Consider the following 26,345-nt stretch of genomic DNA (forward strand, 5'->3'; position numbering starts at 1 on the left):
CAGCATTTTCGTACTTTTGTGACAGGAAGACAGTATTAATCCCCTTAAAGAGGAGAAACTATTTATTTCCAATCTCCTCAGTAACAGAAATGCATCCTATACCAACACCTATGGAACACAGTTCTATTTTTCTAGGTGAAATTTATCCTCTAGAAACTGGTAAGCAAGATTATCACCTGTGTTAATTCAGGAAGGTCTTTTTCATGTGTAAAGGCTTCATTAGCTGCAAATACTCCTGTATTTAAAACATGCCCTGTCCTGTCTTTCCACTATCACTTACACTCTTAATGCTCTAAGATCTAAGCTTAGTGAAGGAAGCAGAAAAACAACTTTTAACCCATGCACAGCTTATTTCTCTTATTTCTTCATTGCGAATGACAAAGTTCAGCAGAAACCTCAAGCAGGAGCAACAAGTTCCTGAATGACTCTACACAATTACATTGGATCTTTGCCACAAGGGAAAAAAAAAAGGGAAGGATGAAGGGGGGACAAGTCTCTGGTCTGTTGCAGCAAATTTACTTGTTATTAATTCCTTCCAGGATCCTCCAAGAAGATATATAAACAAATAAATAAGAGGACATCTTGAATCTGTCCTGAAATAAAATCCTTTGTAGCACACAAAGGGGGAAACAGCACCTTAGTCACACAGTGTACAAGCTCAATACCCCACTAGGCTGGTGAGTTATTATACAACAGCACAGACAGTTGGTGGAAACCTTGTTTTCAAGTAGCTTGCCCCCTTCTACCACATTGTTTAAGTTCAGAAGCAAAATTGGTACAAATGTTGTCAGGTTTTGGGTTGTTTTTTTTCCTGCCCTCTAGTGGGAAGAGACTAGGCGTTAAAAACAGAGAGAGAATGTTAACTGAAAACCAAAAGACATGGACCAGTGTATTCTGGTTCTTCATTTCATATCAACTGATTTAAGCTGAAGCTAGAGGGAGCATTCATTTAAACAGAGGTAATGAAAAGAGATTGATTGAAAAGTCATTTTTGCTCCATTTCTTATGGATAAGAGTCCCAGGTGCCTGTTTCCCTTACATTTTCTTTTTAATGGCTACTCCCTGTTCAGCCCATAATCTTCAAGGTCAGCTTCAGGTCAAATTGCATTTAGTACATGATGCTCTGCATCCGCAAACCTGGCTGTGGGATCCCTCTCTCATCTCTATAGCACTGAGTTTTCTACTCTGGGCTCCCAGCTCAGCAAACTTTATTTAGAGTAAATGCTTACAGGACCGTATTTTATTTCTGCACTTAAATGGCATCATGGACATCACACTGGCAAACATTATGAAGACAACAAATAACTCCCATTCTAACAGAAGATGCTGAGCCTATGAGGACAGTCCATGGCTAAGTACATCTAGAGATGCTAGAGCTGCAGGTGCTAGACTTGCAAATATGCTGGTAAAAGCCAAAGCATACAGGACAAATTTCAATGTGCTAGCCAACAGGTCTTTCACAACACTCCACGTGCATTTGCTGCCTCCCACAAAGAAAATCTAGCAGGCAAGGGGAGGAAAATAAGACTAAGAGCACTGGAATAAAAGGTTTTTCTGAACAGCCCACAAGAGATGAATTCAAGTTGTAAAATTAATTCTCACTTTTATTTTTTTAAGCGATAAGAACCCTCCAGTAGCAGCAGTGACTCCAGTCTGTTAGAAAACGTTCATAAGATTAAACTGCAAACAGAATCCTCTTCATCCTAGACCCTATCCCTACTTGCTCATCCCCAAACATGACAAGCATCAATGCTCACAATGACTGTCACAGCCTGAGGAGGAGAGCACTGTCCAACCCTTGGATGTAAAGGGTACTCATGCAATTCATTCTCTGTTGACTAACTCTCCATCTCTGACCTCAAACTTCACAACAGGCAGTTAAGAACTATCAGAAAAATGTCCTAAAAAGGCTGACCTGAAGCACTGTAATAACTCTTAAAAGACCAAAACAGAAACAAAGGGTTTGTAATCCATCTTTCTGTGAAGAGGCCCTTTGGGGTTTTGTCTGCCTTTTAATGAAGAGAGCTACAGCTCAGCAGCTGCACCACGTGTGAAATATTATGGCACTTGTTTTTAACTGCTGGACGAGGTGTTTAAAGATTCTAGGGAAGTCTGGCTACTGCTGCTAGCACTCCACAGCAGAAAGGAGAATAACGTTTGCATCTGTGTTTACAATACTCTCACATCTACATGAATAAGGAATATTTTCACCAAAAACCCAGTTTATAGTGGATTCTTCAGTATGGAGAAGGACGAGGGATGACCCAAACAATGAATAGAGAGAAGCGTTTATGGCTTTTCCCCACAGGTACGCAAATATCCTTGTTTAGGTTTTCCTCACATGGATAAGGTAGAAGACAGCAGATCCATAGTCAGGACCAAGTACACACTGATGCATCAAGACTAGATAACTTTCTTCTCAGGGCATCTTGCCTAACCAGACAGTGGAAGATGTAAGAGTATACTGGTGTCAGGCTCTAGGAAGTTGGTGCTGGTGCTACCCTAGGGAGCAGGAAGAGACGCAGCTAGCCCAAAGACAGGTAATGAGTTAGTTAGGAGCTCAGTGCCTTAAAGAAGATGACAAACCCAGAACTGAATAAAATATTCAGAAAAAAAAAAAAGAATGAAAAATGAAAACTTGCAACTTAACACCGATTCCTCTGTTGGCTGATTATCCAGGCCGAGGCAGTCAAAATACTGCTCTTCCATATATAAGATGCTGCTTGCACCTGGGGAATCTTTGGGATTAGCTTCCATATCTTAATACTTCAGGTGGTGAGTATAATCAAGCATTCGAGAAGAAATCTCTCTACCGAGGAAAAAAATCCTGACATGTTCCATACGCACTGACTGGGCTTGCATTTGGATATTAAATCTGCAATATCTAACTCTGCCAAAATTCCTCCCAGGACTCCAGAAATAAAATTCCTTATTATGCCTTCACTTGACTGCCCGAGGGATCCTTTTCATCCCTTCTTTTGACCCTCCCATGCAAAAGTTTCCAAAGATGGAGCAAGCACCCAATTTCACATCTGGCAATGCTAGAAACAACACAGCAACAGCCTTGAAATGTTTGCCATTTCTACTTGTCTTGACACTAATTATACACACAAGGCAGCTTCATCTGCACTGGGCAGAATGGCTCGATGCACAGCAGAGTTCAGTGCCTTCAGATCTGTGTGTTTCCAAGTGAGTGAAGCGTGCATTATAACTGCAGTCACAGCAAGTTTCTGATGTGCTTCTCCAAGACTGACCCCTCCTTTTTTCTTATATTCCCCCTCTCTTTTTGTTTTATTTTTCCTGCAAAACGCGAAGTTTTCCTGAGACAATCAGAGCATGACTTCCATCCAGTTGTTTCATCAGGCTAAATTTGCCACCCGCTTTTTCACATCTTTCCCCTCTTCCTTTTTGTATAAACTCTACATTATCAAAATAATATCACTTACAAAATACCACCTCAGCAGCATGCCTCAGCCCTCATTTCACAGGGCTCTGCCAGCAGCCATGAACAGAATCAAAGCATCCAATTAAAAATCCATATTCATTAACAAACACCATGTGTACTATAAAACTCTACACTGACTATGCTACCACAGGAGATGGAAAACTCACTGAGTTTCCCTGCACTCGATATGGAGGTCTGTTCTCTTATAGGAAGCGTTTTACCTTAGCTACTCATAGGTGGGTGAGAAGAGGCTTGGTACTCCCTTAGCCCATCAGGCTAGGACAGCAAAAAGCGACAGCTGTTGACCTTCTGCCTCAGAGAGATGCCAGATATGGGACTTGGCCAACATGAGAAACATACAGAGAAGACCATGAAGCCGTGCCAGACCATCCCTACTGAGGTCTTTAGGTACCAACAGGACCAGTTGCAAACCCATCTGCAGCATAATGAGCAGCCAATGTAATAAGCTCTGCGTAAGCTTGATTGATGCAACTCATTGGCTAGGCAGGGCCATATCCGAGCTGATGTAGTAAATTAACACATTCCCTTGGTTTCAGGAAAGTTGCATTGATTTATACCACCAACAATTTACCACCGTGAAAAGTCACATACCGTAAGTACAATATTTCAGACCTATACAATGAAGTTATACGAACACACGCCAGGATTATTTATTTATTTGTACCCACAAGCCTGGGATTTACAGCTCTTTATAAATACGAGCTAGGTAATTTGCTTTCTATTTTTAGCAGGAATGCTTTGTGCAGGGAACAGCTGTCAGCCACTGGGAGCTGCGCTTCTCAGAGCAGCAGCTTCAGACAAATAGAGGCCTCTTAGAATTACACTGGAGAGCTAGAGCCATTGCTTCACAGTGGAAAAGATGCTGAAGATAGTAGATAGTGAGAAAAATTAGCACTCAACTGAGAGCCACTCCTGGAATTTTTCCATCCTTTTTCTCCTAGAGGAAGGAGCCTTATGCCATTGTATTACATGTACGCATCTTGAACTGTCAAATAAGCCTGAATAATCTCAGAGCCTACTGTTCAGTTTTGACTAAATTCAGCTAATATTCACAAGTCTCAGGATTGATATTAGTCTCACTGATCTCTGGGTAGAGGTGAAAGACTCCCTACTATCTTCATTATGGAAAAAAACAAAAACCACTATGTGAACTCAGCCTTCTATCAGACCAACAAAACTAGGCAAGTCCAGCAAGTGAATCCGTAGGAAACCCGATCTGGTATTTTCTCTTCTTACAAAACCATGATGTTGTGGGCACTCACCTTGGCACACGAAGGAAGAAGGCGTTTCCCCAGGATGGACTCGTGCAGTGATGAACACCACTTTCTGTTCAGCACCTGGGCGCAGGTTCACTGCAGCAGAGTAGCAGGTGGCAGAAGGAAAAAGAGAGACAAAAGATCCTTAAACTGGGTTCCATATGTAGGACACAAAGGAACATTAATATTAAAGCATATCCTTTTATTAAAATTGGTCATATATTATAAATAAGCACAATCTATAATTAAAGTAGGCAGCATCACTGGGTCTCTGCACCAGACCACAGCAGCAGACTGCACATGGGCTGCAAATCTAATGAAATGAAGCCAGACCTGCAACAACAAAGTTAGCTCTCCTTTTAAAAACTGAGATTTACTACAAGGAGTTTAACTGCACTGTAATTTCTCTCTCACCTGTGATAAATATACCCCTGGGGCAACAAGAACATCGGGCTTCCATTGTCATAAAGGCAATTGCACCTTGCATAACACTTGATGCAAGCCTTAGCAGAACCAAACCAAAGTGAAGTGCTAACCAGTGACAGTCATTACCATGGGTTTTGCTCTGAGGATTCTTTTGTCTCCTATTTGGGTTCTCATCAGCTCTGATGAAAAGAAGTATTCAGGAATATCGAAGTATGGAAAAGAGATCAGAAGTAAACTGGGGTGAGACAATAACTACATGCACTGCATTAAGGAAATGACCTGCCCTGTTAAGTTAAATAGCGAGGACCTCTGAGGTAGGACCATAAAAGGTAGCTAATGGAGCACTTAATTTCCCCCCCACCCAATCTTTGAACCGCACTGCTTTGGCCATTTGCTTAGTTGTAAACTAAGCAAATGGGTCTTGGGTCACTCAGTGTGTTCCCTCTGTTTGTGCAGTGACAGCATTCAGCAAAAAGGGAAATAAAAATTACTCCTCTTCAAAGTGGTTTTGCAGACTTTAAGGACCATAAGAGGTCAGAACCTCAGTTAGCATCTTTCCTAGATCTGAACACACAGCAGGGGAAGTACTAGACACAGCAGGATTTGATTTAAATCTCTGCTGTGAAGCAGTTTTTACACTGAAAGGCAACTAAAAACTAAATCCAAGCTTCTTTAAAAAATAAAGTAAATTAGGTATATGCATTACACGCATATCCAAACATAGAAAGATATATTTGGAGTCTAAGATCACACAGGACAACAGATCTCTGTGGGGCATTTATTTCCTTAGCCCTTCTAAATGTTCTACAACCACACACCCCACAACTTAACCAGTCATTCATTCTTTCATGCTCCAACTTCACCACTGGCATTTTGGAGCCCTGGAAGCAAAGAAATATAAGAAAGAATGTCTCTGAGAAACAGCAGATGTGGGGTCAATTCTGTTTGCAGAAAAAAAGTGGGAGGCAGCAGAAAGGAACACAATGCCATCAGCTAGAAGCTGATGACCACTACACATCGTTTGCATTAACACTGAGTAGTGTGGGAGGAAGGAGATGCATCAGCAAACCAACTTTAACGAGCAGGATAGGAAATCTACTGTAACAAGAGGAGTTTTCCATGGAAGATGAGGCTTTTAATTTTAGCCTTGGTTTCTCACTACCTCAGATTATTTCAACTGGTAGTAAGTTAAAATAATTTTCTGCCCAGTCAAATTCATTTGCTTATGAGGGTAAAAGGTAAGTGATATCCCTATCTCTGTCTCAACCTACAAGTTTTTCATCTCATTTTCTCCCATCCCACTCAGTGTGGCTGGGTGGGAGTATGGCAGGTCTACTCTTTCTTCTAGCAGGTATGTTAAAGACAGAGCCAAACATTTTCCTTCTCATCTGAAGGCTACTGCTGCAGTCACCATTGACCTCAGTTGCCTTGCCTGAAGAATTTGACTGAGACTTAAACAATTTGCCTCTTTATTGGCAAGACAAATTCATGTTGCCTTCCTTTCTCCGGTGTTTTGCAGTATGAGGCAGACTGTTGCCAGCATTTTGTATTCAAAACCCATTGAGCTGAAGGCTCCACAGAGGAAAAGAACTCTATTGCATTACACTTTCCTGCATTGTCTTGCCTTGTCTGTGTCCAACAGAGCTACAACATCTGCGTTGAAAGCAAACACTGATGTCGTTGCTGTCCTGGCTGTCTAGTCTCAGCCACGTTAAACTTCTTTAGCAAATGAAATCTAAGCAGCATTTACTGTACTCTGGCTTTGCCCAAGGGAACAGATTAGCACCTAATATCATTTGTTTTTGTTACTTCTGGTCACAAATGTCATTTCAAGTAGGAGTACACATCTCAGCAACACACGTTGTAAAAGAATGTCATTTTTGGTCCCTACCAAATCCCACTGGACAAGGTGGAGTCAAATAAACACAAACTCTTCTTGCCTTCTTGTAGTAGGATTGCAGGCTACTTCCTAACATCCTCTTTCTTAAGCCTCACATAGGCTGTGCAAAGAAACTAAGCAAGTAAAATGGGTACCTTCTGTACCACAGAAATAAGCAAAGACTGCATTACAATATCTGAAAGTCAGATGTCTATTCTGAGTCCCTTTTTTCCTGAAGGGAGCATAGGCAGGACCTCAAGTGCCTTGCAGAAGAACCCATGGAAGGTCAGATCCATGCAGGGGAATCACCTCTATGAGGTGCCCTTGCTGCCTGTCTTCACCTCCCACCGTGTTTAAGTAACCCATCTAGGGCACAGAGAAGTTTTGTTCAACAAAGCCCAAATTGTGCCTGGATTCTACCCAGCCACAGTCTTGCATGGCATGGTCAAAACTGTACCCAATCCTCTCAAGTTCCAGATTTTCATTCAGGCTCTGGCCCTGACTCTGTCAGGTGCTTAAATACATGATTTACTTTGACAGGCTTCTATTGTGTTTAAAAATGGGCTTAAATGTAAGTGTTGGCAAAAGAGCTTTGCTGAACTGGGGCCTTTTAGCAGGAAGCCTGCATCTGAGATCGCTGTCACAATGTTTTAAAGTTGGAGATTGTGCAACTATTATCCTTTATTGCCCATTTTATACCAAAGTCTCTCTTCTTTCTCTTTTTACATCCCTCTTAAAAGCAAAGCTATTTTGGAGCATTTAATATTATTTAATCTCTCTACTTTGGCAGCATAGAAATTACAGGAACCATTACAATGGTCCTGTGTGCGTGTATGCTTTATTGATGTATATGCTGACCTAATATCAAATTGATTTTGCTCAGCTTTTCTGCTGACCATAGAAAAATGCAAATTGGGTATTATATTTGCACACTAATTTTACTGGGCCCTTGTGTCTTCATAAAAAGATAAAGTTTGGGCTAATAAAAATAAAGCATTTCTGGTGCTAATATAGGCAAATGTTTATGTAGGCAGGTAACAAATTGGTTTGTCATTTAGGGAAACATAAAGAGCACTAAAATCATCTTTAGGCAAAATAGACTGGGGGCTTTTGCTTAGCTTTTAGCTTTCATTTGCAAAATCAATTTAATGTAGCACAGTGTCTCAAAGACAGGGTGACACAGGATTAAGACATTCATTGTATTCCCCCTCCATAACTGCTCCTTATTCAGAGGCCATGAGATTTGGGTTTCTTCCTGCTTAAAACCAATTAAATACGCTCCAACCAAAAGGAAAAAAGGATAGTTTAGGGCTGTGCTATACGTGGGCATCACAAGGGTGGAGTAGGAATGAGAGGCTCAGAGTGTTCAGAAGGTAGATGTTGAACGACTTATCAACACATTTCAGTACCACCAGGAATCTGAAAGTGTAATACCTGAATGGTCTCCTTGCCTAGCTAGTTCTTTGTTCCTCCTTCAAGTCCTTTGTAACGATGCCTTTCAGACCTCTTTAATGGCCAACAACCTCCGTTGAAATGCAGCTAAGTGAACGTCAATGACAGTTTAACCAGACAGGCATATATCAACAGCCTAACTTCTATTTACTGAAATGAGCTGACCTATTTAAATCCCAGAGCAGCTACTATTTCCATCCAGCTTTTGCTTTTCATCCTTTCCTTCCCCTTCCCTCCCTCAATTGCAAGGTATTTTGGAGGGGTTGCATGCAGCGGGAGGTTACATAAACAGTTTCGATGTTAATACTTGACTGCATTTTCAACCTAATAGCCCAGCAAAGGGATCTGACTGTAAAGGAAAAGGCCAAAAGTGTCTCCTGGTAAAATCGTGCTGAAGCACAGATTAAATGACACTGCAGAGCTATTTGCAAATCAGAAATGGCGAATGATTCTGGGGCAAGATTTTCCTTACCTCACAGTCCCCCTTGTTTGCTTTTAATCTCCATTAAGTTTTGGAAGCAATCATTTTTCTGTTTGGTCTGATGCTGCCAGTTTGCCACCCTTGTGAGTCAGGAAAATTAACCACATGCAAAACCAGTCAAGGTACACTCATATTGTCTTTCCTCACTCCTCCTCTTTGCTGAAAAAAACACTTCTAAAAAACCTCAGGTTTTGTCTTTAAATTATACATACCCCTTTGAATGTTAGAACATACAGTTCTATGAATAAGAATAGCAGTCTGGAATATGAACAGCACATTATCGTCCTCAAATGGCCAAGGTGATGACAACTCATAATTAAGGATGCAGACAGTAGCATTTAATGTCACCTACCTGCATCACCATCATACCACAACAGTTTAGCAGGCAGGTCCCCAGCCTACTTTCTTTTTCCCACTCCTGCTTTGCTATTTATAAAGTCAAGTTGGAGTGTAGATAAACCCCTTGCCCTCCAGAGACAACAGGCAGGCAGTAAATTATGGGAAAGCTAAGTGGTACATCAAATGTGTCTCCTCAAAGCTATATATCATCTTGTTAAATTTGATGCCTAATCCCAGAACCCCAGAAATCATTCCCCAAATCCCACAAAACGCTTGTGTCCTTCAGCTGGTATAGAACAAGAAAATAAAGTTTACCAGCAGCAAAAAAAAACCCCACATCATTCTAGCCCACTTTTCCTAAATGTCTTCATTTTACTTGGGCATCTTTCAATGCTATTCTGTAGCATCAGAACACACCCATCTGTATTTGAATGTATGGATGTGGATCTGCAATACTCATTTTTTCTTGCAGTGGTGGGTATCGTGCTGCAAACTGAGCAAAGCAAAACACATCCCACTTATCTCTTTTAAAATATGTTACAGCAGATGCAGATAGAAAAGCAGTATCTTACATACATAGCAGCACTTCTCCAGTTATCACAAATAACGGTATAAAGACCTACATCTGTTCCACAAACTTCTCTTAACTCCACGACCCCACATTAGCAAGGAGAGGTAGAAACACCATGGAGCTGCCTGCAGCCACAGAAGCAGGCCTCATCTTTAGGGAAGGAATCAGTGCTAACTGGTACCTAATCTTGTTCTTTTTTCTCAGCTACCTTCCCCTCTAGAAATGCTCCCTGTCCCAGCAGCTTTCACTCTATACAAAGGGCTAGAAGTAAAATATTCAGATGGAAGACATTTCCACCTGCAATACTACCGTTACATTGGTATCTTTTCAGATATTTTTAAAAATCCAGGGATTCAAAAGATATTGCTAGGGCGTGTTATAAAGCAATTCTCTATCAGCTCTCTCCAGTGGAGAGGGCTAAGGCTATGTTTGTTTGCTAAAAGTATGCATGGGCTGAAAGATAAGGGAATAATTTATGTCAGAATTTCAGCCAAGATAGCAAAGAGGGAATTACCAGCCACTCACAGAGTGGTCCAGCAGTTGCAGGAGCAGCCAGGACACCTTGTTCCAGTTTTGCTGTGGATTTGGCTGTGATTAACTTCAGTGCTCAGATTTTTCCATATTAAAAAATTAAAAATAATTAAACAAACAAACAAAAAAGAGTATAAGCATGCGCAAAGAAGAGGACTGAGAGCTCCAGTACAGCTTTACACAACATTCTCCTAAGTTTTAGAGTCAGAGCAGCGTCCTTGCACTATTGAACCTCAAAACAGATAAAATAAAGGAAAATAAAAAGGAGTGCTGAAGAGGCTATCTGCAGCTGTTTGGAGATGCAACCCCAGAATCCACTAGTCTGGCACTTCTAATCTCACAAGGCCAACAAGCTATTAGAGAATGGACTAACCTGCAAGACCAGCAGGTGGAGATCAGAAAAGATGTACCTAGAAACCAACCACTGGGGCTATGCCACACTCTTAAGAAACAGCCAAGACCTCAACAGGAACATTGCTGTTTTGTTCTAAGTAAGGTGTGACTCATTCTGGGAGGAAAAGAAGTGAAAAATAATCAAGGTTTCCTTCCTCTGCCAGCAAAGGCTGAAATCAGCCAAGCATACTGCAATGCAACCGATGTTGTCACTGGATTCACCTCCTATATTCTACCTCTCAGACACTGATATGAACATCCTGAACCATTCTCAGTTGTTCTTCCAGAATATCTGTTATAAAGGAATAGGGACACTCCATGCTTAATTACAGACACAGGAGACTGTTGTTTTTTTCTTCCTTATTTTTCTTTTTGCTGCATCAGATCGACCCTGGGAAGAAGGTGAGAAACTGACAGGGTTAAGAAGAACAAAGGACTTCTGTGTGCAAGGCCCAACTTGAAAGCAGTGATCCCAAGCAGGATGTATAAGGTGTTCTGCAAAAGGTTTTGGCCTTTATTGAACTATGACAGTATGTTCTTTGGTAGCTGAGCTTGCAGTCAATAAAAAAGCAACCTGCTGAAATGAGATTCATGAAGAACACTGCTCCTCGAAACGTGACACTGACCTCCAGGAAGCACCAGCACTGCCTTTGGAGAGAGCCTTGAGTCTACAAGACAAGAAAGATGCCTCTCTTTTCACATTCTCTGCTTGCCTGAAATTAGAATTCAGACCTGAGCATGTAGCACCAAAAAATTAAGGTGCTCAGCAGAGGGGTTTATATACCCAACGCAAATTTCAAACACCTCAGCAAGAGGGGGAATGCAGACAGCTCTTGTCTCACAACAGGGCAAGACAATCCTACATGTCCCTAAAGCAGCCCAGAAGCAATCCTGTCTGTACTGTAACCTTAGATATTGCTTTCAGATTAGGATAAGAAAACAGCCCTTTTTTAAGGTAAAGGGGAAGGCAAAGATGGGGTGGAAAGCAGCTCCTCACTCGTGAGAACTTGTGTTACCAGCTCTCTTGCACACATAGGAATACTTAGCCTGTAGCATCTGTTCTGTGCCCTGGCAGGATAAAGTCCTGCCACATTCTTATCTTTTCCTTCATAGAAAAATGGTGAGATGCATGTCCAAAGGGTGGGCATGTTTGTTCCTCGTTAAGGATGAAGAATTAAGTAAGTTACTATTTTGATTCACAGACTATTAAATGACTCTTTCCTCTCTGCTACAAAACCAAAATGTTTAAATTCTACCTGGACACAGAAATTCTTCTAGCAGTCTACACCAACCTGCTACATCTGTGCCCAGTTTTTCTGCAGCTTCTCACACAGACAGAGTTCTCTAATGTCTGCAGGCAGCCCATTAACTTCACATGCACAAGTGCTTACCGATCCTAACTGCCCAGAGTGGTGCTGAATGCCCTGTCCATGGGACATTCAAAGTCAGGCTGAATGGGGCTCTGTGCACCTGATGGAACCATAGGTTTCCCTGTTCGTTGGACCAGATGGCATTTAAGGGCCCCTTCCAACTCAAACAATTCTATAGCACAATTATTCTAATTGCACTTTCTGTCTCAATATTAATTAGCAACAAGTTTCAGGAGTAAAGTCAAATGGACAGCATAATGTACATGAGAAAAATCATTTTGTTGTCTGCATACATATACACACTGGAAGGCTGTGCAAGCTTTGTACCACATAGCTAGTCAGCAAACTGTTAAAACCAATCTATACATGTGCACTGTCTCTCTCTCTCTCTCTCGAGGCAATAAGCCTATGGAGAATTTTAATTAAAGTCAAAGGAGCTTTTAAAAGTGGAGGGAGAGAAATCTAGCACAGCAAGAAATAAATTAATAAAAACACACTCCAAGTTGAAGCTCAAGGGGATCACTCTCAGTCATCATTTATTTAAAGGATGGGACACGTCAAAGATTGGAATGTCAAGTGGGAGATGCTGTGAAGCAGCAGAGGACAGAAAAGGGGCTGATGAACTGGATGCCACAAGTCCTACAGCGGATCATTTTTTGTCACATTGGTTACATCTATCAACCTGACCACCTGCTGCTTGATATTCACTACATCTCAAAGTTAGCCACCAAAATATCTGTATTCTTTCACATTTGATCTGGTGAGGACCTTTCAAGCCCATCTAGACCATCCTCATCTGGCAAGCATCCAGTTTCTACAGAAAATGATTCCACTGTCTCACCCGAGGATATTTTCCTTGGTATTCAGCCAGCAATTTCCTTTAACAGAATTTCAGTCTATTCCTCACTTGCCTCTTCTGTTGCTGCTAATGTTTGTTTTTAAATATCTTAATTTTGCATGCCCTGTTTCAGCTTTTGCTCAGGCAATGGAATATTCCAGAGGAATTGGGTAACCCCTTCAAATGAACTCCTATATGCAGGAACACAACAGATATGCTCAATTCTCATGTCCTTATGAGCTTTTTATAGAGAAAATTACAATGCTCAGATAAGAGCTGGCATTCTGCTCTTCACTTGTCACTCTCACAGCCAGGGCAACATATCTTCTAGCCTTTTCCTTAGCAGGAGGAAGAGATTTCTTCACTTGAGGCCAGTTGCAAACAAGCAGTGCCACACTGCTCAGCTTTAACAACTCCTAGTATCAGCTGCTACAGCAAGCTCTCATCACCTCCGCCTGTCTGTCCTGTAACAACTCACTGGGGTGTAAGATGCTTGTGTGGATCAGTGTCCTCAGCAGTCCCCTAGGTCTCTAGACCTGTATTCAAGGGAATATAATGCTTCTAGCTGGTGCTCTGTCACAAACCTCCCAGCACTGGATGCAAATGAAAGTAATCATCCATAATAAATCATGTGATTATGCTGGAAACCCATGCGTGTCTGATCCTTCAACTACTAGAATTATGGAGATCCAATATTAACTGCATATCTTGACACTCATTATCTCATTTACAGAGCGTTGCGCTGCCTATTCTTTGCCAGCCAGATCCCTGAGTAGGAACAAAAGCTTCACGGATTGGTAAGACCCCACATCAATTTATATGTAAGAACATGGAAATGTAACTCGTTTCCAAAATAAAATATTGAAATTTGAAACCTAATACATATATTTATTAATGAATGTAAATTGAATTATGATTTGCCCTTTTCCATGAAGAAAAAAAAAATGCCCTCGTCATGGAAAGAGGGTTAGAAAGGTTAAAAAAATAAAGAAAGTCAAAGTCATTACATTCCAATCAAACTTGATAAATATGTAAATTACAGCAACTAAACAGTTGGCTTTGACAAATGACTTCCATGTAATGGATTTTTCATAGTAATGAGTCTACAGTGCAATTGTTTTTTAAAGCCTTATATTTCTCATCAATACAAAATGTGCATCAGCATGCAGAATGGGGATATTTACTTAAAAAAAAATTAAGAGGAGAAAAAAAAAACAGACAGTAATTGATACCACAGAGAGATGCCACATCCTGTGATGGTGTCCTTCCTTCCATCAACACTGACATGTTGTTTACTGCTGTTTAATTAAGTAGCTTAAACTTGATGTGCTACTCAATGCCAAAGAAGCATAAAGCCTAGGACTTCGTTGCTTGTGATACATTTTTTATGTATTCACCCATCCAGCACTACAAAGGGTGCCAGCTACGCATGCTGTGCAAATGTTACAACACCCACAAAAATAGAGAAAAGAGGAACAAATCCACTTCAAAGAACTTTAAGTAACCTCCCTGCCCACACACATGTACCATCCAACCTCATTCAGGTCTTTGACACTTCAGACCATGTCAATCTCATCATGGCATCAACGCAATTATCTTCTGTGCAATCTGACCGTGTCACTCAACTCAAACTCTACTACCCACAGCCTCATCTTTATCCTGTACAGACGTTCTAATAGAGGTTGGATTCTAGAAAAGGATTCATGAAGAACATCATTATTCACAGAGTATTCTTTTCAATTGCCTTACCATTGTCCTGAAAATGATCTGGTATTCAGCAAGACATCTCACAGTTTTACTCTAGGCTTCACCTTCATTTGATGCAGCCTATTTGGGAATCTCTAAAGCAGCAAAGGTGACTGAGCCAGCAACAGTTTTTCAAAACAAAGTGGCAATGATCACAGTGAAAACGTGTCCAGAAACACTGATGTTTCTCTGATGTGTGCTTAGCCTTAGCGAGGACCCTACCACACAGGATTATGGCGATGGTGTCCCACTTAGTGCACACTGTTGGCAACAAATGAGAAAGTCACTGGGACTGTATTTGGACAATCAAACTCACTGACCAACTATATTGGAAAAGTCTCTTCTGTTGATAAGCAGTAAGTTTTTCTTTGCAGACATCTTGCTGCATCTGCAGAAGCATTTCTATTTTTTTTTCTGATTTGAATGGGAAGACCCAAATTAAGTAAAATTAAGTAAATTAGCTCTCCCCCTCGCCCCTTTACACCATCCCATACAAAGCCAAATGACACTGGTGAACAAAGCGACTCAACGTACAGACATATGGTACAGAGGTTCCTGGACAAATACAGCATAACTTTCAACATGGAAGAGCATTTCAATTGATAAAATTTTGACTGCTCAGCTATTTCTATTTGAATGGGGGCTGTACCCACGTCCCCTCAAGCAAAAGGATCTTTGCCACCTGGCATTTGCATTCCTGAGCCAGGGCTACAGAACAGAGCTTACAGTTGTCCCACACAAGATCAGATGACCCAAAGGTCAGCCAATACTGGATAGTGACAGATCAAAGACTGTACTGCTGATTTTAAGTTATTTAAAGTAAAAACAACCCTTCTCACCCCAATCTGTTGAAAGGACAGAAGAGTGAGGAAGGGAAAACACAGCCAGGGGAAATGTCAGCTGAAAATAAGGATGGAGGAGGTGGAAGAGGGAGTTGTTCATACATCTAAGAAAACTTATAAACCCTAGCTATCCTCTGCATGTGAGCATTTCTTTTGCTGATATAGGATGCATACTCCACATGATGCTATTCTTGTGAGCCAAAAAAATCTGCATGTAATACAGCAGGAGAATGCTAATGGGTTTCAACGGACCTGGAATTCAGCACTACCTGCCTTTGTCAAAGGTAGATTTCAGAGCAAACAGTCAACCTTGGGGTTCCTCCTTGAGTTACAAATCGGTGAACACAACACGACCACATGCATGCCTGTTCGTGCTAAGTGTCCCCCGATTGCAATCCTTCCCAAGTATCCCTCAGGCTATAGCAGGGGTACTTTTCAACCAGCCCTTTGTCAGTAAAAGAAAAGCAATTTCAAGCCCATTCAAGTGATGAATTCAAGCGGGTTAAACAGCTTACCAAATTCAGGCTGCTAAATCACCTGCGTAACTGCCAGCAAAACACCTGCATCCCATCTTCTCCCATCTCCATCCCACCAGGCTGCGAGGACTGTCCCTGCTTGGTCTGACCCACATCTCTGACAGAAGCTACATTACCCACTCTTCTGCCATTAAAAAACATCTGAGATATTTGGAGCGATTTCAAACTAAAGAAAAATGAGTAAAGATACTCCAGACAAGTAGAAAAACAACAGCTGCAACTGATAGACTTAATCCTGATGGCCCTTTTCATTAGAAACTACTAGTAAATGACAGAAAAGCTTAATATGAATGAAAATTTAGGTCAACACTTGCAGTGACTGCCTTCTGAGTTTATGAACTTATTTAGGAGAAACAGAGAATAGATTACTCCTAATTTGCTTTATCTATGCATTCCTGATCAATTGATTATAATAACTGTGGCTAATGGGAACGAAGATAGGTTCTACAAGAATTACCATACAGACAGCAGGCATGAGTCAAAGTGTATTTAAGCAGTTTTGTTTCCAGAGTGATGGCGTAATGCAGAACTGCACGTTTCCAAGGCAGGAAAGGAAAAATAAGATTTGTGACATTAAGTTCAAGCAGATTTTCAAATCACTGCAGAAAACAAACAAAAGTCAACCAACAAAACCAAACCCACAGCTTTGTCTCAGATCAGACATGTCCAAACTGACATTTAGGGCTACATCCTAAAGAGATTTTTCAGAAGTTGTCAATGCTGAACCCAGAACACTGCCCTAATTTTCAGAAAGCTTCAAAAATAATGGAAAACTTTTTGAAGGTCATTGTCCTCTATCAAGGATGTGATGTAGCACTGACTGAAATATGAGGACTGAAGTTCAAAATCCAGTGTTATTTTTGTTGGTCTTCCATTAAACTGATGAGTAACCTTTCAAAAGACATTCAAGAATAAATCCAAAAGCAGATTTAGCAACTAAAGTAACCTAAATCCTATTTAAGTCAAAAGTTTAGATCTAGTTCATGAGATGCCAGCATCCACAGGCAACCAGAGTTCTTTTGGCCCAGCCTCCCAGAAATCCACATACATCTCATTCCTACTACGTTCAACAAGCATTTTCAAACTGTGCTAATGGAACCAAAATCAACTAACACCATAGCAGGAAAAGCACAATGGCAACAACACCTATTTCTATTCAGTACTTACAGGCTCAACAGTCTTGCCCAAAATATGGGAAGTCCCTTGGTACAAGAACTAACTGTAACTGCCTACAGTCCATTTTTGTCTCTCCAGTTTTACAATTAACTTCCCCCATTTTAATAACACTAGTGACAATTACCTGTTGTTGATGCTGTTTTTTGTTTGTTTGTTTTTATACATCACTTTGAGCTACTCAAAAAGAACTTCACATCTGCATGCATTTATTACTGAAAACAATTCATAATGCTTTTCTCTTTACTGGGAAAATTTGGAAAGCACTTTTCCAAAATCTGCACCTCAATCACTCAGTATTTTATCTACAAAAATGCAGACTTCAAGGTTTTATTTGCTTGAATAGACAGAAGGCTTCAGAGGGAGAAGAAAAATATGGCTTTCTTAAATATTTTGTTTTCATAATCTATTTCTTTCCTACATATCTGGCTCTGGATCACACACATATAGTGGCCTTTCATGATGTCCAGATGATACTAGTGAGTCAACAGTGGATATTATTATGCTTTTACTTCTAACGTGAAATTTACTACTTTTTTGGGTAGAAATAGAGAACCTGATCTGCATACAAATGGGTCACAGCACCTCATGTTTACCATTAAACATGAATTAAATCTGAGTAGCTTGGCATATCTCTATAATAAAAAAGGCACCGTTAATAAGATTTCATTAAATGGAGAGCTAATGTGTAACAGCCTTATATCAGATATGTGAAAACAGAATTTCATAACAAGGCTGGGAGAAGTATTATCAAGAACCTAAGTAGAAAATCTGTCTTTCTCGATACTGGAGGAATTTATATTTGAAGAGTGTTCTTTCCTATTGAGATCTTCATTGACTTGTACAAAAATACCGCTTTTAATCTCAAATCCCCACTGGCATTTTCATATAAGCACTGAAAATGCTGTTGGGCTTTAGAGATTTAATTTAATGAAGGAAAAGTATTTCTATTAAAGTGTGTAATTTTTTTTTCAGTTTTTTTTTCTTTTTTTTTTCTTATATATTTAAACACAACATATTCTGAGGAACCAGGGAAACAGGATTATTTTAAGCTCTGAAAAACTAACCTGTGCCCTTGTAGAGCTCCTGCCTCACAAAGAAAGCTTAGCAGCAGCAGGGCCTGCAGATGTACTTGAAAAGGGATCCTGTTGTCCCAAGTCATGTGGACACCAAGAATTCCAGGCCTGGAGGAGAAGGTAGCAGAAAGAGGGAAAGAAATGTCCCCATGCAGTCAGGTTGTTTATGCTAAACTGCTGCATCATTAAGCTCCATTCTGAAATGTCAAACATGGCAAAAACTCACCAAATAGCTACTACATCTTGTGCATTAATGGACTGATCCTCCCCATCTATTTGTGTCAAAAAGTATTAGGTCTGGCTGGGTAGGAAACAAATTCACTGTTGGGGTAAATGAAAGCCACTCCATCAATTTGGACAGAAGGGCACCCATTGGCTCCTTTGATGAGATAGACTCTGAATGTGCCACCATGGATTCCCTGCACATTAATTCTAACAGTACTCCTTTTGTGAGGCTAAAAAAATATCTTTGTTTCAGCCGTGGAACACAGATCATGAGAGTTGCATTTATCATATGAGTATTCATTACAAACACAAATTCCTTTTCATACTGAAGAAAGAGAGTGCACTTGACACCAGGAGGCCTCTCAACAGGGCACTGCTAGGGCTGACAAGATGAACAGTAAACATAAGTAAAAGCAGTTGTTCTGATTATGTGCAAAGCTTATGCAAAGTTAGATTTTCCTGTACAAAAAAAAAGGTTATGCTTTTACGTAACAACCACACAGATCATTGAGCGATAGCGATGCAATCTCCCCGAAAACCTACTCTACTACAGCAACAGCTGAGCCAAGGTATTATTTGAGTAAACACAGACAGCAGAAGAAAGTAGTCCAGAAATAAATTCTGGACTTTTCATAAGACTCGCTGCTTATCTTATATTCAGACAGCAAACTCTGCAGAGGGATCATTTATGTAAGGGTGTACAGGCAACTCGGCACCTAGATGCCTTCGCAAACAATCAAAAGGATCACCTCTGGTTTCTGAAATGATGTAACCTCAGCTAAAGTAAACAGTCTAATGGACTGGGATGAACATCTAGTACCTCATAACTGACCAGCAGAGCTGGTTTCAGCAGGTCTTCAGCCGCAGCTCTTCATCTCAGCACAAACACCAACCTGATTTGACCTTTCAGTTCCCTTTCCCACATTTAGCCATCGGCCTCATCTCTTTACATTCTCAGGCCTTCCAGGCATTTCTCCTTAAGCATGACATTATGGACAAAAACATAATTCTGCCATTAATTCAGTAGATTTGGATTATCTTTTGTACAGTAACACAAACTACAATATGCACGCTCCCTTAAGTACAGCAGAGTACCTCACTACCTGAAGTCCTCATAGCAATGAAATAAGTCGACACTGTGACTGGGAATTCACTTTAGCTTGCTGCACCAGGTACATAATCAGCGTCAAAAAACAGTTCATTTCATAAGTTAAAAAGCTTTGAAGGTATAAATTAAATATTACTAATTGGGGGGACATGAGCAATCACCTGTAGCATTTGGGAGAGCAAACAATGAAATATAATTTTCATTTGAATCTAATTAAAATATGGCTGAAAAGGAATCTATGAATCTTTTATTAATGGCAACATTGGTGGATATTTTGACAACTAGACATTTCAGTTTGACAACTACCTACCTAACTACCTCAGTTTATTTTTGTGGTGGGTACAGGCAAACATGATATTCCATGGTCTGATTACATTTATTGCTCCTGAAATACTTGCCTCGATGTAGAGAGCTAAGGAGCAAAAAGAAAGACAGTCCTTATGTTTGGAGGAACAAGTATCCAGGAATCTCTGGTTTTAGTTAACATATACTCAAAATTATGCAAATAGAAACAAGATAATGTTTTTGTATTGAACTGATCACTTATTATCAAGTTCTCATGCAATGGCAGTTCTAGTATTTCACTGAAGCAAAAAAAATAAAACCAACAAAAAACCCAAACAGAAACAAATATGCACTGAGTTTCACCCTACATAGAAATCACAATCCTTCCATGTATGCTGTCACACCACCAACAGAATACTTCCATTCTTTCATATACCCAAGAGAATAACAGTCTGAGTTAATGATATAAGACTTGCATAAGACAGAAATCTATCTACCCCCCTGCCTCATCTCCAGCAATGGTCAGCAGTAGACACTTATGGATATAAAGGCACACGGTACACAGAATGGAGTTCTTTCCCAACCATTTCCTCCAGATTCTGACAGGTTCTTTCATTTTACAAATGATTTTTGTTTCAAAACATCCACAGATTTTCCATCAGGAAGACTTAACTGTATACCCAAATTTTGATTCAGAAACATTTTGAAACCAATTAATACTCCAGTCATGAGCAGCCTCGAACTTCGGATGCAGGTGAAAACTTTACAAGTGATTCCTGTCACTACAGAGAACCAAACAAAATCCCAGTACTGTAGAAAAAACACAGGGTCAGGTTCAAACCATGAGGGAGCATTCTTCAACCAGCATAAATTGTTACCGTTTCATTGAAGCCAATGGAGCTTTGACTACTTGCCTCAGCTGAGAAACCACCCTGAGTCACTGGCTCATCTCTAATGGCACTGCCAGGGGACAAAGTGGGTGGCAGGGAGAAAACAATTCAGGAGGAATGCTGATGTAGGGAGGCAGACAGTATGTTTTTTGAAAGAAGTAGGCAGAGTTAATAGAAACTCTCTCCCATTGCATTCTTATGCAAAGCTCAGATCTGAAGGTTACCTGCTTCCCTAGTGACTTGAAATGGAATTTTTTGTAACGTAATCTCTTCAATCTGTCTCTTCCTCTATTTACAGAGCATAAAAGTAACCACCAAATGCCACTGTTTTTGAGCAAATCTAATCTGCCCTTCCAGTAATACCAGGCCACGCGATGATTATCTCATTTATTCTTTGACAAATGTGGAATTATTGGCTGGCGACTGTCAAAAAAATGCATGTCTCTACATCAGATAAATAAGAGTAAAGACAAATAAAAAACGTGAAACAGTAAGCATAAGCAATAAGAGGTTAATGTCCCTGACTGGTGACCTGTTCTGCAGAGTTAGTGGCATAGGGCAGCCTCATTTTTTAAACTGCTTATGGTTCTACTCCTTTTTTCCCCACTCTGACTTTAAGTCATAAAAGAGGGGGGAAAATGGTAAGAAAAAACCTTTTGTTTCTGCACATCAGGGAAAAAGACAAACAAGATTTAAAGAAAAGGAAAGCAATAAAAATAGCCTGGTTTTGGACATCCTGGTCTGGGGGAAGAGAAGAACTCTCTGTAGAGGAAAGGTGAAAGGTTTCTAGAGGGGAGGGCTTGCTCAGTTATCAAGGGACAGAGAGGAAGAGTGAACCAAAGCAAACCTCAATGAATGCAAGCAGAAAATAGCAAAGAAGATGCAAGATCAGTATCTATTCCAGACTTCTAATTATCAAGGACTGGGAGAAGAACCTGTCCTTGGAATATCCAAAGCATCATCAAGTTCAGCAACAAATAACGAGCAGTTGAAATGAAACAGTGACAGTCTCAGTAGGAATGCTACTTCTGCAGCAGGTACACACTGCAGGAGTGCCAGAACACTGCCGACCAAACTGACATGACCACTGAAAAGCACAACAGAAAATTTCTCCCTGAAGAGAAGAAGTTTCAGTGCATGACTGAGCAGCCCATAACCATGTCTTGGACAGACTCGGTGCCTCAGACCCTGAACTCAGAGGAGAACCATTTTCTCCCATTTAACTTGACTCCTACAGATAGAAGCCTTGGATATATTTAGTTTGCTGACAGTAGCGAGGTTTGTACATCAGTCCCAAAAGTCAAGCAGCACAGAGTCTATCTGATGTGAGACCACCTTTACCACCTCTAGCAACAAATGTTACATGGAAGAAGGTCTCTCATAGCCTCAGGCAGAGGAATGAACAGTTCCTCTAGTTCACTGGAAAAATACCGGAGAGCAAAGCCTGACAAAGGATGTCCTGAGGCAGCAGGACAGATTAGGCAGGAACCGATCCAAGAAGACACTCAGAAACCTTTTTGAATCCATGCAATTTAGAAGGTAAAAGAAGAGCCAGGCACCTAAATGCCTTCTCATACCCTGACTTTCAACCAGGATTCAACCCATCTGGCTTCAAGTATTTAAGTGAAGAGTCAGCTACCTCCAGAGGGCAAAGCAGGTCTTTGTGGGATCAGGCAGCCTCGATGGTTTCCAGCCTCCTTGCATTGACTGCCAAGTGAGCCTGGAGTCACCAACGCAGGCAGCTCAAAGCTCTTGTTCAGCCAAAGTAAATCTGTGGTTTAATCTCTTTCCCTTTCTCTCTCTACAAAGGAAGACTGGCCCTTTCCCACTGTCACCAAAACCAAAATTACTATGAGGAATTCTCAATGTGAAAACATCATCATGCTCCTGGTTTTCACAGAGTTATCAGCAAAACCTCAGATCAGTTCACAGATAAGGTACCAGTAGGTGTAATACTCCCTGTTTTATTCCAAAACTGAGTAACCCAAAAGGAATACACTATGGTGGGACAAAAGTCAGCATAAATCAGGTTTATGTGGTGCAGAGAGCAAAGAATTGCACTGAAACTACTGAAGCTCTGCCCAGGTCCAGTAACTGCATTAAAGAATCCCCATTACAGTCATTGCACTTTATTCCTGCACTTTCATTTTCCACTGTCATGAGGCACACTCCAAAGACATATTTGCATCACCAAGGTGTTACCAAAGTGGAGTGAAACAGCCTAAAGTTTCTTTTATAGACAATACATCTATTCACGGTAGTTAAAGGGATTAAAGATCCTACTAAAATCCATTAGAATCAGGAGTAATACTGCCACATATAGTTTTATTTTGCACTTTTATTATAGCTTTCCTCCTAGGATCTTAGAGCACTTGTCAAATAAGAAATTAGGCTTTGCTACTTGACCAGAATAAAATAAAAAGTCTGCTTTCAAATAGAGAGGACAGCAACAGTGACAGCTGAAGGTCACACAGGAACAGAGCCTGGGTGCGCTGGCTTGTGGGTTTCTGCTTTAAAGCCCATTCCCTTTTTCAATTAGAGGGATGACAGCACCACATACACATGGTACTTAGGGTAAACATTTGCTTGAGTTCTTCATCTCCTCCTACCATTATCTGCACCATTTTTATTTGAACGCCTCATTTTTTTTTTCCAGAGTTTTCTGCACAATTCAAATGAACCGTGAACAAGAGAATGAGAGGTTTATTGAGCCATAGCAGGCTAACACTACCCATGTTGCAGCATGATTCGAATACTTAAGTGGCCCAGATGCTCTAACATTCAATTAATGAATTCCAGAGATTTGGGGAGGGGTGGAGAGAAGAAAAAATTACACAAGATGTTGGCTTTGCCATTGCATTATCCTAGGTGTCTCACTCTGATGAAGGTTAATGAGAAGAGTTCAAATGCCAAGACATAATTAAATAGCAATAATTAAGGAAGCTGACACTGCTAGAAGTAGCAAACTGAAATAAAGTAAAATTGTTTCCCTTTAAAAGAAAGAAGGCACTTATTGTTTAAACACAACCATAGCAGGTTGGTGAAACTGCTTCCCATCTTCTGAAACACAAGGCAAATGCTCATTAATTGGTATCATTACACGTTTAATGTTGTTTGCCTTGCCCTCCCTGATCCCATTTGCCTATTTTTGGATGGTAGCCTCAGTATAAATGAAGCCCATTTGGCAAGTCTGCACCCTGATCAGAGACAGACATGTGGTTATCTTGGCTAATGCACAGCTGAAAGGTGTTCATATACTCCACAGGTAAGCACAATATGAAAACTGACAGGGAAAAGAATTGTAAGGCAAGCAGTGCTCTGACCCATAATATTCTGGGAGCACAGTTGGTGCAAGACATAAAGCTAGGTCAATGTTTGGAAACTGCAGTATTCAGATCCTGAATGTTATGGACATTTTGGAGTATTGGTTGTCCTTGCTGATTCACACAGTATGCAGTAGAGAAAAATAAATATATATATATATATACAAAACAAAACTATGTTTCTCACACCAATTTGCAGCTGCTAGTTAACATTCATCTTTTTGTTAATGACATCAAAACTTCCCACTGTTCAGAAAATTTCACTGATTTACCGAACACTTAAGAATTGCACTGTCAACAAAGCAAGCACAAGTTTGCCTGCTTTTGAAATCCACCTCTGGATTAATGGAAATCAGGTGACACGATCCTGCCAAAACCAGTATTCATGTACAATGGTATTCTAAAAGGCACAACCATCCCCATCACTTCTTCAGGCCCATCCTTCAGATGGGTTATTCTGATGGATAATTCCAGGTGGATTATTTCAGCTAGCAGAATGGAGAACAGTGAAAGTACTACATAATTTTGCCCATTCTGAATTCGTGAGGTCCTTGTGGGTCACTTCCAACCTCCATTGTTCCTCCTAATGATGACCCAAAGATTTGACAAGGAAAGTCAGGCCAAGGGAAGATAACTTCCAGCCTGTGTTAGTAGGTTCAGTGATGAATTACCAAGCAGAGTACCATTTCCCCTTACAGTCTTTGTAGATAGAAATGGATAATTCCTTTTTGCCACCCCATTAATGAATCCCATTTCCTCCTTTCTGAAGTACAACCCAGGTCTGCAAAACTTAATCAGTGCCATTTGCTGAAAGTTCTTCTTTCAAGGGAACGTTTCCAGCCCTCAGATACAGAAGAATAAGCTCAAATCATCTGAGCTGAGGTGAATCTCATGGGGCCACCCAAGTAGACCAAAACATCAGACCAGAAACTGCATATGAATCTTAAGTCTCTTCCTCAACTGTGAGATTATCATCCCAATCCAGATGCAAGTCTGCACTGCTGAAAAGATGCAAAGATGAACACACCATCTAGATCTCATTTTACCAACAGAAAAAAAAAAATACCAGCATTCTTATTCCCATCACTAAGGTGTGATGACCTTGTTGAGTAGTGACCAAGGCTAGCATTTCTGTGAACTCCAACACTATGCTATCATAATCTCCTCTGTAAAGCTTCTTGTCAATTATACATATGCATGTGTATGCTCTGTGGATATCTTTTTCTTTTTTAAAGGTGAAGTTAAGAAGTAGAATGAAATTGCCAATATTAAAAAAAAAATAAAATACGCTTTTTGAAGAGATTAAGATCAAGATGATTCCTAAATAATGTAGATAATCGGCTAGTGAACAATCAAAAGACTTGACCACGCTGTGGTTTCTTTCTTTCAGAGTGCTTTTAAATGCATCATTTCATCTCTCACTGTGATTTATACTACTTTTATATAGCCTGCATTACAAGAAAGTTGTGGCTTCAAAATCACTGGGTCCTCTAAGAACTCAATTATTCACCCAATGAAAAGCTCCATCTAAAACCCTCTATCTAACCATTATGTGCTGGCAGGGAATTGTAACGAAGCGGTGTCCCAGTCAAGCATGATCGTAGTCAAGTGGGATATTTGCAGGCAACGCATTCAAAACTATATATGGGCAGTGTTAGGTTACTGCTGGGCCATCCATTTCATTAAATCACATTTTCTTATAATTATTTTCATTATTATTTTCATTTAAAAAAAAAAAAAGTACAATCAAGATCATACACAGCTATCTGAGAAAAATCAGAAGTTTTTGCCTGGTGAAATTGCCAAGAAACAGAAAATTTTACTTACATTTTACTGAAAGCACAATGTTTATCATCCTACAGGCCATGTACATATAACAACAAATACACTTATAATATCCTTTCCTTATTCAAACATATCGCAATTTAAAAGAAGTGGGAAGAATGATGAAATTAACAAAACTAAACTGAGGCGCAAGTTTCACCACGTAAAATACTGTCAAAGTCATTAACCTTCTGTTTACTGTGAACACCCACCAAATTATTTTTTCAGAGTTAGCCCCTTTTAACCTGCCATGCCTATGTGATCATCTGAAGATGCACGTACTTCAAAAGACAGCATTTTTGAAGCCGTGGGACA

At 40.3% G+C, this 26,345-nt stretch overlaps 1 protein-coding gene across 1 annotated transcript in view; it reads right to left on the minus strand.

Moving 5' to 3' along the window:
- LOC107317605 (BEN domain-containing protein 5) overlaps positions 1-26,345 on the minus strand; it is a 799,506-nt gene that overhangs the window by 188,943 nt on the left and 584,218 nt on the right. Inside the window, exon 7 of the mRNA XM_015870494.3 lies at positions 4,729-4,818. Within this exon, the coding sequence (XP_015725980.1) occupies positions 4,729-4,818 (90 nt within the window). The remainder of the gene's footprint in view (positions 1-4,728; positions 4,819-26,345) is intronic.

Source organism: Coturnix japonica, chromosome 11 (assembly GCF_054131305.1).
Source record: "Coturnix japonica strain WE chromosome 11, WE-NBRP24, whole genome shotgun sequence".
NCBI lineage: Eukaryota > Metazoa > Chordata > Aves > Galliformes > Phasianidae > Coturnix > Coturnix japonica.